The sequence below is a fragment of the Heterodontus francisci genome, chromosome 4 (genome assembly GCF_036365525.1).
Source record: "Heterodontus francisci isolate sHetFra1 chromosome 4, sHetFra1.hap1, whole genome shotgun sequence".
NCBI lineage: Eukaryota > Metazoa > Chordata > Chondrichthyes > Heterodontiformes > Heterodontidae > Heterodontus > Heterodontus francisci.
In genome coordinates, this window is record NC_090374.1 from 54,134,911 (window position 1) to 54,149,502 (window position 14,592).

The window sequence follows — 14,592 nt, forward strand, 5'->3', positions numbered from 1 at the left end:
GGTAGTACAGAACTTGAGTATTGCTGAAAATAGACATGTTGTTGAAGCTTTTTGTCTTGCACTCATCCGGACAATCTGCAAGAATAACCAATGTAAGGGAAAACAACAACTATATACTCTATTTATTTAGTTCATGGGATATGGGCTTTGCTGGCAAGGCCAACATTTATTGCCCATCCCTAATTGCCCTTGAGAAGATGGTGGTGAACCACTTGAACTACTAGTCTGTGTGGTAAAGATACTCCCACTGTGCTGGTAAGGAGGGAGTTGCAAGATTTTGACCCAGTGACAGTGAAGAAATGGTGATATAGTTCCAAGGCAGGATGGTGTGTGACTTTGAGGGGAACTTGAAAGTGGTGGTGTTCTTATTTTTTTTATATGCAAGTTCATTGTTCTTGAAGAAAATCAAGTTTATCAACCTTTTATTGAGAAATCCTTCATGATCTTGTACATTTGTAACTATTCCAACATGTAAAAATTCATTTTATATAATTTAATACATAGAGCAGACAGATTAAATACCTAGTCTTACAAAGTCTGCTCCCTGCTCAATTGTTGTTTTCTTCATGTTTAGAGATACAGCACTGAAACAGGCCCTTCGGCCCACCGAGTCTGTGCCGACCATCAACCACCCATTTATACTAATCCTACACTAATCCCATATTCCTATCACATCCCCACCTGTCCCTATATATTTCCCTACCACCTACCTATACTAGGGGCAATTTATAATGGCCAATTAACCTATCAACCTGCAAGTCTTTGGCATGTGGGAGGAAACCGGAGCACCCGGAGGAAACCCACGCAGACACAGGGAGAACTTGCAAACTCCGCACAGGCAGTACCCAGAATCGAACCCGGGTCCCTGGAGCTGTGAGGCTGCGGTGCTAACCACTGCGCCACTGCCCACCACTGTGGGCAGTAGTATGTCAAAAGTATGGAAAAATAGTATGTTTTGCATACAGAACACATCATTATGATGGAAACATACATCAACGGCCAGGGTCATGCAATATAATCACTTCCACAACAGATCTGAATCACAGTATAGCATCTCCTGTCCAGAAAACACTCTCCACTTCAAAAAAATAAGATCTCAAATAAAGTCATCCTAGATTACATTTCTTTTGGCACAATCAGGAAATCACCAATACTGAAACTGGTAGAAAATACCAATTCACAAATTGGTGGCCATGGATCCTGAACAATAGCCAAAGGTGTTAAGTTGCATTGTTACACTCACTTGTGACTGCTTTACTTTCAGTTTTGAAAGCAGGGGCTAGATTTTCACATGCTGACAGGATCGGAAATGGGTATAGATGGTATATAAAAATCGTGTCCCCGAGGGCATCTCTGGATTCTGACCCCTCCGGGACAGACTCCAATCTTTAAATTGTGAAGGGGCTGGTGAGGTCAGGACTGCAATTTTCAAATGGGATGCCGGCGAACCCAAACAATCTCATTCACAGTGGGGCGAAGGGAAACGTTTTGAGGTTGTAAACTATGGGGCCTGTGGGGATTTTGCATCGGATCATATGCATTAACTCAGTTCTGGATGTTTGAACACCGTCTTTTTTTTAAGCTGTTGGCCTCCAAGGAGCTGTCTGCAGAGTGCTAACAGCAAGGGCAGATCGCAGTCATGATGGGGGCCTGTTGCAGCCTTGCCGAAGACAGTGGGAAGGCCCCATTATGGCTGTTGTCTGCTTTTGCCACTTGCACTCTGCAGGCAGTTCCTGCCTCCTGGAGATGCTCAGCACCACTAACTGGCACTGTGCTCATTGCTTGCCCAATTAGGATATTTATATTTCAATATAGCATTGTGTGAACAATGCAGTTGAAGCACTGGGGCAGGACGGGGAAAGGATTTGGGCGTCAGATTCCCTACTGCGTTTTGAAAATTCAGCCCCTGCTATCTATTGATCGCAATGGCGCCCCTACTAAACGAAAAATACACATTTGCATATGCTTACCTCTGCTCATGAGTCTTGGCCTCCATTCAGGTCATGCAAATACCAATATAACCATTTTCAAATTACCCTGAGCAACACCTATGGCTCTGGTTAATGCCTCTCCTTCAAATGGTACCTATGGTTCAGCAACCTCTTTAGACTATTAGAATTGTAATGAAAATATCAATAAAAGTATAGTAACTACAGGGCCAAAATGCCTCAATATTCAAACAAATATTCAGATAATTTCACATTAAAGCAACCCATTCTGTGGATGGACATTTCTTCGAGCATATTACTACAGACCTATAAATAAATACACGCTGAGAGAGGACAGGTACATGATTTCTAAAAAAAAAGCTCAATTATTCCAGCCCTGCAAGCAGCTATAAAGACAGCCATTAGGTCTTAGCAGCATGAAAAGCAGTCAGAAAATGAGAAATGCAAGCTTCATGATTTGTTTCTTCAATACCTTGGTTAAAACCAAAGAAAGAAAAATGTCATTTTTTTTAAATTTCAGAAATAAACCATCTTGACTTCAATAGCAGACTGGGAAAGGGAGGAGGCACGAGAAGAGAGAACAGGGAAAAATAAAAAGAGAAAGCAAGCAAAAGAGTGTGAGAAACCAGTAAACAACAAAAAAGGCGAGACAGCACTATAAATTAGGCCAAATGTTTGTCACAAGACAGGTTGCTTTGCAACTAAGATCACAGAAGCTAGCTGGGGAGAATTACTGGGCCAACTAGATGCAGTGCAAGCCAATGCTGAGTGCAGCCACTTCAGGGGCACTGGTAGTTGTGGAGAAAATTCAAGCAGTCAAGACCATCTTAAGAAAAATTTATTTCAAAGAATTGCAGGTTTGCATATAGATAATAAAGTAATCAGAAACTCACCTGTAAAGAGTAGCTGCACAAAGGAGAGGCTATTGAGTTTTTGAAATTTCTTCAGCAAAAGGTGATTGACTGGGTGATGAAGGAGAAGGGTGTTATAGCACAAGTGATGCAAGGCCTATGACAGACAGGGAATTTATTTACATGCTTGTATTGCATTTTGCCCATTATTAGTGTTTAAATACTTTCTAAATAAGTGTGAATATAAAAAGCATGGCTCAAACCTGTGATAACGTGAAGTATGATTTTTAAGACTGAAGAATGCACCAAATGCAAGTTTAGGTATAGATAAAAGGGTATCAGAAGGAAGCAGGAAAATGAAATTGTAAAAACTAGCCCAAAGTAGAACTGAAATTCAACACAGCAAGGGCTGAATAAAATCCTCCTTTCTAACTCCTAGGTTAAGATAGGTGAAACCTCAATGTATGCAAGAAAAGATTTATAAAACAAGATCAATACTGCTATTTTACATATTATCAGGGAGGAGAGATTATAGTTAGGATCGTAGAATGATATAATGTAGAAAAGTTCATAACAGCAATTAGCACTATTTTTTTCTCTACATTATCCACCTAGTCTAACTCCATTTTACTGCTTGCGCCTCGTATCCTTTAATAATAGTTATGAAGGGAAGCTTGAGAGAGTCGGGGTTTTACTAAATTTGAGAAAATTATGGAGTGATTTGATAGATGTCATACAAGATTATAAAATGTCATGTTAAGGTAAATAATAACAGATCGTTTCAATTGGTCAGTGAGATGGCAATGGGAACACAAATTTAAGACAATCACGAAGAGATTAAAGAGGTGATCAGGAAAGAATCTTACAGTAGAGTGATTATGTGGAATTCTCTGTCACAAACATTCATTCGAACAAAGTACCTTTTTTAAACAAAAAGTAGTCATATAGCTTCTTGAAAAGCAGAATATTAAAAGGGAGTGAGGAGAGTGGGATCAGACTAGATGACTTATTTGAGAACTCCCCTCACCCACAAACAAACAGATTTGATGAGCAAAATGGCCTCTTTCTGTTCTGCAATGTTCTATGAACAGCCTGGTGTAATTTAACTGAAAGTATCAAGCAAAGAACAGAAAACCCACAAAACATCAATTTTTATTTGTCTAAGCCACTGTTGGATGAAATAGTTGGTTGTTCAGCTGAAATTTGGGGATCTTTTTCCTCATACTTTGGTGACAACTCTGATGGAAAGCAGCAGGCACCAGCTACATATGGCAATGTGCTGGAAACCATAAGAATCAATCTGCCATCTGTCATTTTGGAATTAGAGTTCTCATCCGTCTGAAACCTGTCAAGAATTTAACATTAAAATTCAGTATTCAACAGCAGAAATTATCTAATTTTAGCAAATTCGGAAATGAATAACTTAAATCATAAACAAAATAATTCTCAGCTGTCCTTCCATATAAGAAAGGTTTTGTTTAAAGGCAACAACTGCTAGAAACTGGTCTGTTCTGAAGATTACAAAAACACAAACAATTAAAAGGGTGATGCAAGGTTGAAAGACCACTTGTATTCGGATACTTCTACTGTGATTTTGTTTTAAAGCCTGAATAAATAATTAAGAACTGAACAATATTAGAAGATACAAAGACCATTTCAAGTTAGTAACAAACATGACCGTCACAGACTGGTTTTGCTTCACTGAACATTATATACAAAATAATATGGGTCATAACTTAAGCTTACCTCCCTTACACCCAAAATTCCATGACATTTTAAGCCATGTACAACCAAATAGCTCGTCAATGCTCGCACATCCAAATAGCCATTATTTAAGTAACATTAGATGGGAGAATCAAGCTGCACAAAGGATTGGGAGAGATAGATAGCACAAGAGTAAGAAATAGTAAGACAATAGATGGGATCAGAGTAAGAGGGTATGCAATAACGTCTAAATTAGGCTTACAGTGCATATATGTGAACACACGAAGCATAATAAATAAGTTGACGCATTGCAGGTGCAAATATATACATGGGAACATGATGTTGTGGTGATGAGGAAAACCTGGCTCAAAAAAAAGGACAGGACTGGGTACTAAATATTCCTGGATACAAGGTGTTCAGGAAAGATAGGGAAGGAAAGAAAGGAGGAGGGGTGGAATATTGATTAAGGAGAATATTACAGCACTGGAGAGAGAGGATGTCCCAGAATCTATTTTGGTTAGAACTAAGAAACAATCGAGATAACATTACACTACTGGGTGTATTCTACAGGCCACCAACTAGTGGAACAAATTTGCAAGGAAATTACAGAGCTGCAAAAACTGTCGAGTAGTTATAATGGGGGACTTTAGTTATCCTAATGTTTTGTGGGACATTAGTAGTGCAAAGAGCAGAGAGGCAGAAGAATTTTTGAAGTGTGCTGAGGAGAATTTTCTAGATCAGTATTTTCCGCACCAATGAGGAAGGAGGCATTGCTGGATCTGGTTTTGGGAAATGAGGAGGAGATGGTGGCATAGTGGTAATGTCACTGGACTAGTAATCCAGTGGCCCAGGCTAATGTCCTGGGGACAGGGGTTCAAATCCCACCATGGCAGCTGGTGGAATTTCATCAGGGCACAGACCTGAAACGTTAACTCTGTTTTTCGCTCCAGAGATGCTGCCAGACCTGCTGAGTATTTCCAGCATTTTCTGTTTTTGTTTCAGGTTTCCAAAAACCACAGTATTTTGCTTTTGTCATAGTGGCGAACAGTTGTTTTTCAGACTGGGGGAAGGTATAGAGTATAGGTATAGGTATAGACCCAGGGGCCGGTGCTTGGATCACCACTTTTCTTGATCTATATTAATAACCGTGCAGGGCACAATTTCAAAATTTGCTGATGACTTCAAACTTGGACGTATTGTTAACTGTAAGGAGGATAGAGATAGACTTCAAGAGGACACTGACAGGCTGGTGGAATGGGCAGACATGTAGCAGATGATATTTAATGCAGAGAAGTGTGAAGTGATTCATTTTGGTGGGATAATCAAGGAGAGGCAATATAACATAAAGGATACAATTTTAAAAGTGCTGTAGGAGCAGAGGGACCTGGGGATATTTGTGCACAAATTGTTGAATGTGAAGGGGCAGGTTGAGAAAGTGGTTAAGGCATACGGGATTGTGGACTTTATAAATAGAGGCATAGAGTACAAAAGCAAAGATGTTATGGTGAACCTTTATAAAACACTAGTTCAGGTTCAACTGGAGCATTGTATTCCATTCAGGGCACCATACTTTAGAAAGGATGTGAAGACATTGAAGAGGGTGCAGAAAAGATATACGAGAATGGTTCCAGGGACCTCAGTTACATCGATAGATTGGCGAAGCTGGGGTTGTTCTCCTTAGAGTCATAGAGTTATTTATGGCACAGAAGGAAGCCATTCAGCCCATCAATTTCATGCCATCTCTCCACAGAGCTACCCAGTCAGTTCCATTCCCCTTCTCAATCCCCGTAGCCTTTAAGAGAAGAGGAGGTTGAGAGGAGATTTGATAGAGGTGTTCAAAATTATAAGGAGTCTGGACAAAGTGGATAAAGAGAAACTGTTCCCATTGGCAGAAGGGTTGAGAACCAGAGGATACTGATTTAAAGGTGAATGGCAAAAGAACCAAAGGCATCATGAAAAAAAAGCTTTTTACACGGCGAGTGGTTAGGATCTGGAATGAACTGCCTTGTGGTGGAGGCAGATTCAATCGTAGTTTTCAAAAGGGAATGGGATAATTAGCTGAAGAGAAAAAAATTCAGGGCTACGGGGGAGGGGGGGGTGGTGGTGGGGAGAGAGAAAACAGGTAAACAGGTAACTATAGGCCAGTTAGCTTGACGTCTGTCATGGGGAAGGTGTTAGAATCGATCATTAAGGAGGCTATAGCTGGGCACTTAGAAAAACTCAAGGTAATCGGGAATAGTCAGCATGGTTTAATCAAAGGGAAATCATGCTTAACCAATTTATTGGAGTTCTTTGAAGGAGAAACATGTGCTGTGGATAAAGGGAAGCCCATTGAGGTACTGTACTTGGATTTCCAGAAGGCATTTGACAAGGTGCCACATAAAAGGTTATTATGCAAAGTAGGAGCTCATGGAGTAGGGGGTAACATATTAGCATGGACAGAAGATTGGCTGGCTGGCAGAAAACAGAGAGTACGCATAAATAGGTCCTTTTCTGATTGGCAGGATGTGACGAGTAGAGTCCTGCAGGGGTCTGTGCTGGGGCCTCAACATTTTACAATTTATATCAATGACTTAGATGAGGGGAGTGATGGCATGGTAGCTAAATTTGCAGATGACACAAAGATAGGTAGGAAAGTATGTTGTGAAGAGGACATAAGGAGGTTGCAGACCGATATAGATAGGTTGAATGAGTGGGCAAAAATCTGGCAGATGGAGTATAATGTGGGAAAATGTGAAGTTGTTCACTTTGGCAGGAAGAATAAAAAAGCAGAGTATTACTTAAACGGAGAACGACTGCAGAATTCCAGGGTGCAGAGAGATCTAGGTTTTCCAGTGCATGAGCTACAAAAAGTTTGCACGCAGGTACAGCGAGTAATAAAGAAGGCTAATGGAATGCTATCCTTTATTATGAGAGGAATTGAAAATAAAAGTAAGGATGTGATGCTTCAGTTATACAGGGCATTGGTGAGACCACATCTCGAATACTGTGTACGGTTTTGGTCTTCTTATTTAAGGAAGGATGTAAATGCATTGGAGGCGATTCAGAGGTTTACTAGATTGATACCTGTAATGAGTGGGTTGTCTAATGAGGAAAGGTTGGACAGACTGGGCTTATTTTCACTGGAGTTTAGAACAGTGAGGGGAGACTTGATTAAGTACATAAGATCCTAAATGGTCTTGACAAGGTGGATGTGGAAAGGATGTTTCCTGTTGAGGCTGAGACCAGAACTAGGGGGCACTGTTTCAAAATTAGGGGTCGCCCTTTTCGGACAGAGATGAGGAGAAATCTTTTCTCAGAGGGTTGTGCGACTTTGGAATTCTCTGTCTCAGAAGGTGGTGGAGGCGGAGTCATTGAATATTTTTAAGGTGGGGGTAGAAAGGTTCTTGTTAGGCAAGGGAATCAAAGGTTATCGGGGGTAGATGGGAATTCGAGACACAAACAGATCTGCCATGAACATATTGAATGGCAGAACTGGCTTGAGGGGCCGAATGGCCTACTTCTGCTCCTAATTCGTATGTTCGTATGTTCAAAAGTACAGGGGAGTGGGACTGAGTTGCTCTTGCAGAGAGCCGACACGGACACGAAGGGCCAAACGGCCTCCTTCAGTGATGTAACCATTCTATGATTCCATGAGCCTGTTGTAGGACGCCCGGTACAGAATTGACACCTCCAGGAGAGGAGATAAATCGGCAAGAGAAAAAAAAAACACATCTGGGCTTTGAAATTGATTGGTGGATTAAATATTTATTTCAATTTTAAGTGTTATATGATTTACCCTCTTCCCTCCAACTAACATAGTCAGGTTTCAGGAGGTAAATATTTTTCACCCAATCTTGCTCTATGTTTCCCCAAATGTTCTCCTTCAATTTTAGAATTAGAGTTTGAAAACTGCAATTTAGAAAGAAGCCATGTCAGGATATGTGACCTTGAGGATCTGTCCTGCATTGATTCTAATGTTCATCATACTATTCTTCTCTCCTGAAAAAAAAAAATCCAATTAAAAGTTGTCCTGAAGTTAGAAAAAACAAACATAATTGTTGAAAAGTTATAGCCCAACAAGATTAGTTATGAATGAAGGTGGTTATTGCAATAAGTTTAATTCTGATTTGTAAAGAAAGTTAATCTACTAAATTTAAACTTGATAAAAAGTGGCTGACTCACAGTGACAGAAGCACAAGATTATAAGCAGTGGCCAATAAATTGGGTTTGCACAGCACAAAATAGATATTGCTGTTCTTTGTGACTCTGCCATGACGAAAGATTACTGTTTTGCTAAATAAGATAAAGAACAAAGAACAAAGAACAGTACAGCACAGGAACAGGCCATTCGGCCCTCCAAGCCTGCGCCGATCGTGATGCCTGCCTAAACTAAAACCTTCTGCACTTCCGGGGACCGTATCCCTCTATTCCCATCCTATTCATGTATTTGTCAAGATGCCTCTTAAACGTCGCTATTGTACCTGCTCACCACCCTCTGTGTAAAGAACTTGCCTCGCACATCCCCTCTAAACTTTGCCCCTCTCACCTTAAACCTATGTCCCCTAGTAACTGACTCTTACACCATGGGAAAAAGCTTCTGACTATCCACTCTGTCCATGCCGCTCATAACTTTGTAAACCTCTATCATGTCGCCCCTCCACTTCCGTCGTTCCAGTGAAAACAATCCAAGTTTTTCCAACCTCTCCTCATAGCTAATGCCCTCCAGACCAGGCAACATCCTGGTAAACCTCTTCTGTACCCTCTCCAAAGCCTCCACGTCCTTCTGGTAGTGTGGTGACCAGAATTGCACGCAATATTCTAAGTGTGGCCTAACTAAAGTTCTGTACAGCTGCAGCATGACTTGCCAATTTTTATACTCTATGCCCTGACCGATGAAGGCAAGCATGCCCTATGCCTTCTTGACTACCTTATCCACCTGCATTACCACTTTCAGTGACCTGTAGACCTGTACGCCCAGATCTCTCTGCTTGTCAATACTCCTAAGGGTTCTGCCATTTACTGTATACTTCCCACCTGCAATAGACCTTCCAAAATGCATTACCTCACATTTGTCCGGATTAAACTCCATCTGCCATTTCTCCGCCCAAGTCGCCAACCGATCTAGATCCTGCTGTATCCTCTGACAGTCCTCAACACTATCCGTAACTCCACCAACCTTTGTCTCGTCCGCAAACTTACTAATCAGACCAGCTACGTTTTCCTCCAAATTATTTATATATACTACAAACAGCAAAGGTCCCAGCACTGATCCTTGCAGAACACCACTAGTCACAGCCTTCCATTCAGAAAAGCACCCTTCCACTGCTACCCTCTGTCTTCTATGACTGAGCCAGTTCTGTATCCATCTTGCCAGCTCACCTCTGATCCCGTGTGACTTCACCTTTTGTACCAGTCTGCCATGAGGGACCTTGTCAAAGGCTTTACTAAAGTCCATATAAACAACATCCACTGCCCTTCCTTCATCAATCATCTTCGTCACTTCCTCAAAAAACTCAATCAAATTAGTGAGACATGACCTCCCCTTCACAAAACCATGCTGCCTCTTGCTAATAAGTTTGTTTGTTTCCAAATGGGAGTAAATCCTCTCCCGAAGAATCCTCTCTAATAATTTCCCTACCACTGATGTAAGGCTCAACGGCCTATAATTTCCTGCATTATCCTGGCTACCCTTCTTAAACAAAGGAACAACATTGGCTATTCTCCAGTCCTCTGGGACCTCACCTGTCGCCAATGAGGATGCAAAGAGTTCTGTCAAGGCCCCAGCAATTTCTTCCCTTGCCTCCCTCAGTATTCTGGGGTAGATACCATCAGGCCCTGGGGACTTATCTACCTTAATGCTTTACAAGACACCCAACACCTCCTCCTTTTTGATAATGAGATGACTGAGACTATCTACACTCCCTTCCCTAGGCTCATCATCCACCAAGTCCTTCTCTTTGGTAAATACTGATGCAAAGTACTCATTTAGTACCTCGCCCAGTTCCTCTGGCTCCACACGTAGATTCCTTCTCTGTCCTTGAGTGGGCCAACCCTTTCCCTAGTTACCCTCTTGCTCCTTATATACGTATAAAAAGCCTTGGGACTTTCCTTAATCCTGTTTGCCAATGACTTCTCATGACCCCTTTTAGCCCTCCTGACTCCTTGCTTAAGTTCTTTCCTACTGTCTTTATATTCCTCAAGTGCTTCATCTGTTCCTAGCCTTCCAGCCCTTACGAATGCTTCCTTTTTCTTTTTGATTAGGCTCACAATATCCTGCGTTATCCAAGGTTCCCGAAACTTGCCAAACTTATCCTTCTTCCTCACAGGAACATGCTGTCCTGGATTCTAATCAGCTGACGTTTGAAAGACTCCCACATGTCAGATGATGAGTTACCCTCAAGCAAATGGTCAAATAACATTCTAAAGTGCTTGGAGGGTCATTACATGCACGTTTCAATTGTAAAATAAAGAGCCGGGATACTTTACCTGCAAAGGACGACACTGTAATAAGAGGGAGGATTTTCGTTGGCAGGGGGATGACAGACTCCATTACAATCATTTACAATTGGAGGCGGTTCAGAGAAATAAGGTGGTGGTGGTGGAAGGACCATCACAGTATTATCTGAATGAAAGTAAGAATATCCAGTTTACACATTCAGTACACGATTTGAATTCAACCAAAACATCATCTTGCATTCATATGGGATCATTAACATTAAAAAGCATTCTAATAGGCTTCACAGATGAGCAAAAGGAAAACAGATACCAGAGGAGAGCTGATCGAAGGCTTAGTCAAAAATGGGTTTGGAGAAGATTATTACAATGCAATTGAAAAGTGGAGAGGTTTAGTGAAGGAATTTCAGAGAATAGGTCTGAGACTATTGAAGGCTCTGCCACCAATTGCATAGTGAAAGGCGGGGAATGGGGGGAGTTTACAAAAGGCCAGCATCATAAGAATGGAATGTGCCAGGGAGCAGGGTTACACAAAGCCAAGAAAGCAGTAGGGCTGAAGGAGATTGCAGAGAGAAGGGAGAAGCCACTGCTAGAGACATGCTGGCAGCATTCAGATAGGTAGAAATGGAACCATGCATAGACAGTCCCATTGAGGGGAGGTGTGGCGAAGGATTCCTTGCTTGAAAGCTAGGCAGAGGTTGAGAAGATCACAATCACTGAGGACATTAGTTAGGGCAATTTAATTGTGTGGAAAAGGACAGAGCTGAACTGGAGGGAACCAAACATGAAATTTCCAAAATGATGGACTTATAAAAAAAAAAGGGAGGTTGGAGATGCGACAATAGTTGGCAAGGATGGAAGGGTCAACAGCTGGCATTTTGAGAGGGAGTGAGAGGTGTGCTAATATTGGCTGCAAAGGAGACAAGGGTGGCGCCTGAGGAAAGAGAACCATTGACAATGTGATTAAGCATGGTGGCCAAGAAGGGAAGTTAAGGGAGATTGAGAGCAGGAGGTATCTCTTGGACATGAGGAGCATCGGGGGGTGGGGTGGGGGTGGTGAGGGCAGTATGGGTGGGAGACAACAGAAGCAATTTCAAATCATAGCCTCAATCATGGTGACAAAGAGATCCGCAAACTCCACATGCTCGATGTTTGAGGGTGAAGGCTTGGGAAAAATGCACTGAAGTGAGAGGTTGGTTGTGGGGGGAAAAAAGGAGTCCATTGCTAGACTTTGCTCCAGGGAAATTCAAGGGCTGGAATTTTATGGGCCCCTGGGAGAGGGGGGCAGTGGCGGGGGGTGTGGGAGGTTGGTGGTGGGTGGTTGGTGGTGGGGACCATAAAATAGCACAGGAAGGCCTGGGGGGTGGGGGGGGGGGGGGGGGGGGGGGCAAGGGTAGAGTGTCAGCCACCATGCGATTTTTTCAGGGGTCGGAAAGGCCAATGACAGCCTTCCCACCCAGAGGCCAATGGCCACTTAAGGGCCTCTTTCCACCGCCACTGATATTCTACCAGCGACAGAGGCCTCCGCCACATGGGGAGGCTAGCCAGTAAACAAGGCCACGTTTAGAATCCAGGACCGGCATGTTCCTGTGAGGACAAAGAACAAAGAACAGTACAGCACAGGAATAGGCCATTCGGCCCTCCAAGCCTGCGCCGATCTTGATGCCTGCCTAAACTAAAACCTTCTGCACTTCCAGGGACCATATCCCTCTATTCCCATCCTATTCATGTATTTGTCAAGATGTCTCTTAAACGTCGCTATCGTACCTGCTTCCACCACCTCCCCTGGCAGCAAGTTCCAGGCACTCACCACCCTCTGTGTAAAAAAACTTGCCTCGCACATCCCCTCTAAACTTTGCCCCTCTCACCTTAAACCTATGTCCCCTAGTAACTGACTCTTCCACCCTGGGAAAAAGCTTCTGAGTATCCACTCTCTCCATGCCATTCATAACTTTGGAAACCTCTATCATGTCGCCCCTCCACCTCCGTCGTTCCAGTGAAAACAATCCGAGTTTATCCAACCTCTCCCCATAGCTAATGCCCTCCAGACCAGGCAACATCCTGGTAAACCTCTTCTGTACCCTCTCCAAAGCCTCCACGCCCTTCTGGTAGTGTGGCGACCAGAATTGCATGCAATAGTCCAAGTGTGGCCTAACTAAAGTTCTGTACAGCTGCAGCATGACTTGCCAAATTTCATACTCTATGCCCCGACCGATGAAGGCAAGCAGGAACCTTATCCACCTGCGTTGCCACTTTCAGTGACCTGTGGACCTGTACGCCTAGATCTCTCTGCCTGTCAATACTCATAAGGGTTCTGCCATTTACTGTATACCTCCCACCTGTATTAGACCTTCCAAAATGCACTCCCCCACATTTGTCCGGATTAAACTCCATCTACCATTTCTCCGCCCAAGTCTCCAACCGATCTATATCCTGCTGTATCCTCTGACAATCCTCATCACTATCCGCAACTACACCAACCTTTGTCTCGTCCGCAAACTTACTAATCAGACCAGCTACATTTTCCTCCAAATCATTTACATATACTACAAACAGCAAAGGTCCCAGCACTGATCCCTGCAGAACACCACTAGTCACAGCCCTCCATCCAGAAAAGCACCCTTCCACTGTTACCCTCTGTCTTCTATGACTGAGCCAGTTCTGTATCCATCTTGCCAGCTCACCTCTGATCCCGTGTGACTTCACCTTTTGTACCAGTCTGCCATGAGGGACCTTGTCAAAGGCTTCACTGAAGTCCATATAGATAACGTCCACTGCCCTTCCTTCATCAATCATCTTCGTCACTTCCCCAAAAAACTCAATCACGTTAGTGAGACACGACCTCCCCTTCACAAAACCATGCTGCCTCTTGCTAATAAGTTTGTTTGTTTCCAAATGGGAGTAAATCCTGTCCCGAAGAATCCTCTTTAATAATTTCCCTACCACTGACGTAAGGCTCACCGGCCTATAATTTCCTGCATTATCCTGGCTACCCTTCTTAAACAAAGGAACAACATTGGCTATTCTCCAGTCCTCTGGGACCTCACTTGTAGCCAATAAGGATATTAAGATTTTTTCAGATGTGAGCTGGCAAGATGGATACAGAACTGGCTCGGTCATGGAAGACAGAGGGTAGCAGTGGAAGGGTGCTTTTCTGAATGGAAGGCTGTGACTAGTGGTGTTCCGCAGGGATCAGTGCTATTACCATTGCTGTTTCTAGTATATATAAATAATTTGGAGGAAAATATAGCTGGTCTGATTAGTAAGTTTGCGGATGACACAAAGGTTGGTGGAGTTGCGGATAGTGATGAGGATTGTCAGGGGATACAGCAGGATATAGATCGGTTGGCGACTTGGGCGGAGAAATGGCAGATGGAGTTTAATCCGGACAAATGTGAGGTAATGCATTTTGGATGATCCAATACAGGTGGGAAGTATACAGTAAATGGCAGAACCCTTATGAGTATTGACAGGCAGAGAGATCTGGGCGTACAGGTCCACAGGTCACTGAAAGTGGCAACGCAGGTGGATAAGGTAGTCAAGAAGGCATACGGCATGCTTGCCTTCATCGGTCGGGGCATAGAGTATAAAAATTGGCAAGGCATGCTGCGGACTGGCCCCGGCACCCTCACCACTCTTAGCTGGGGTCAGGG

The 14,592-nt window shown here is 43.0% G+C and overlaps 1 protein-coding gene across 7 annotated transcripts in view; it reads right to left on the reverse strand.

The window, feature by feature from the left end:
* Positions 1-405: 405 nt before the first annotated feature.
* The window catches only part of LOC137369034 (transmembrane protein 171-like), a 49,964-nt gene continuing 35,777 nt past the window's right edge, over positions 406-14,592 (reverse strand). For 4 of the 7 annotated variants that reach the window (XM_068029550.1, XM_068029551.1, XM_068029549.1 and 1 more), the window contains 2 exons: positions 10,973-11,108; positions 406-4,145 (listed from right to left, as the gene is read on the reverse strand). In XM_068029550.1, the coding sequence (XP_067885651.1) occupies positions 3,953-4,145; positions 10,973-11,108 (329 nt within the window). In that variant the 3' untranslated portion in view covers positions 406-3,952. Of the gene's footprint in view, positions 4,146-8,231; positions 8,486-10,972; positions 11,109-14,592 lie in introns of those variants that run through there. The other 3 variants (XM_068029554.1, XR_010974860.1, XM_068029553.1) reach the window with 3 other exon arrangements.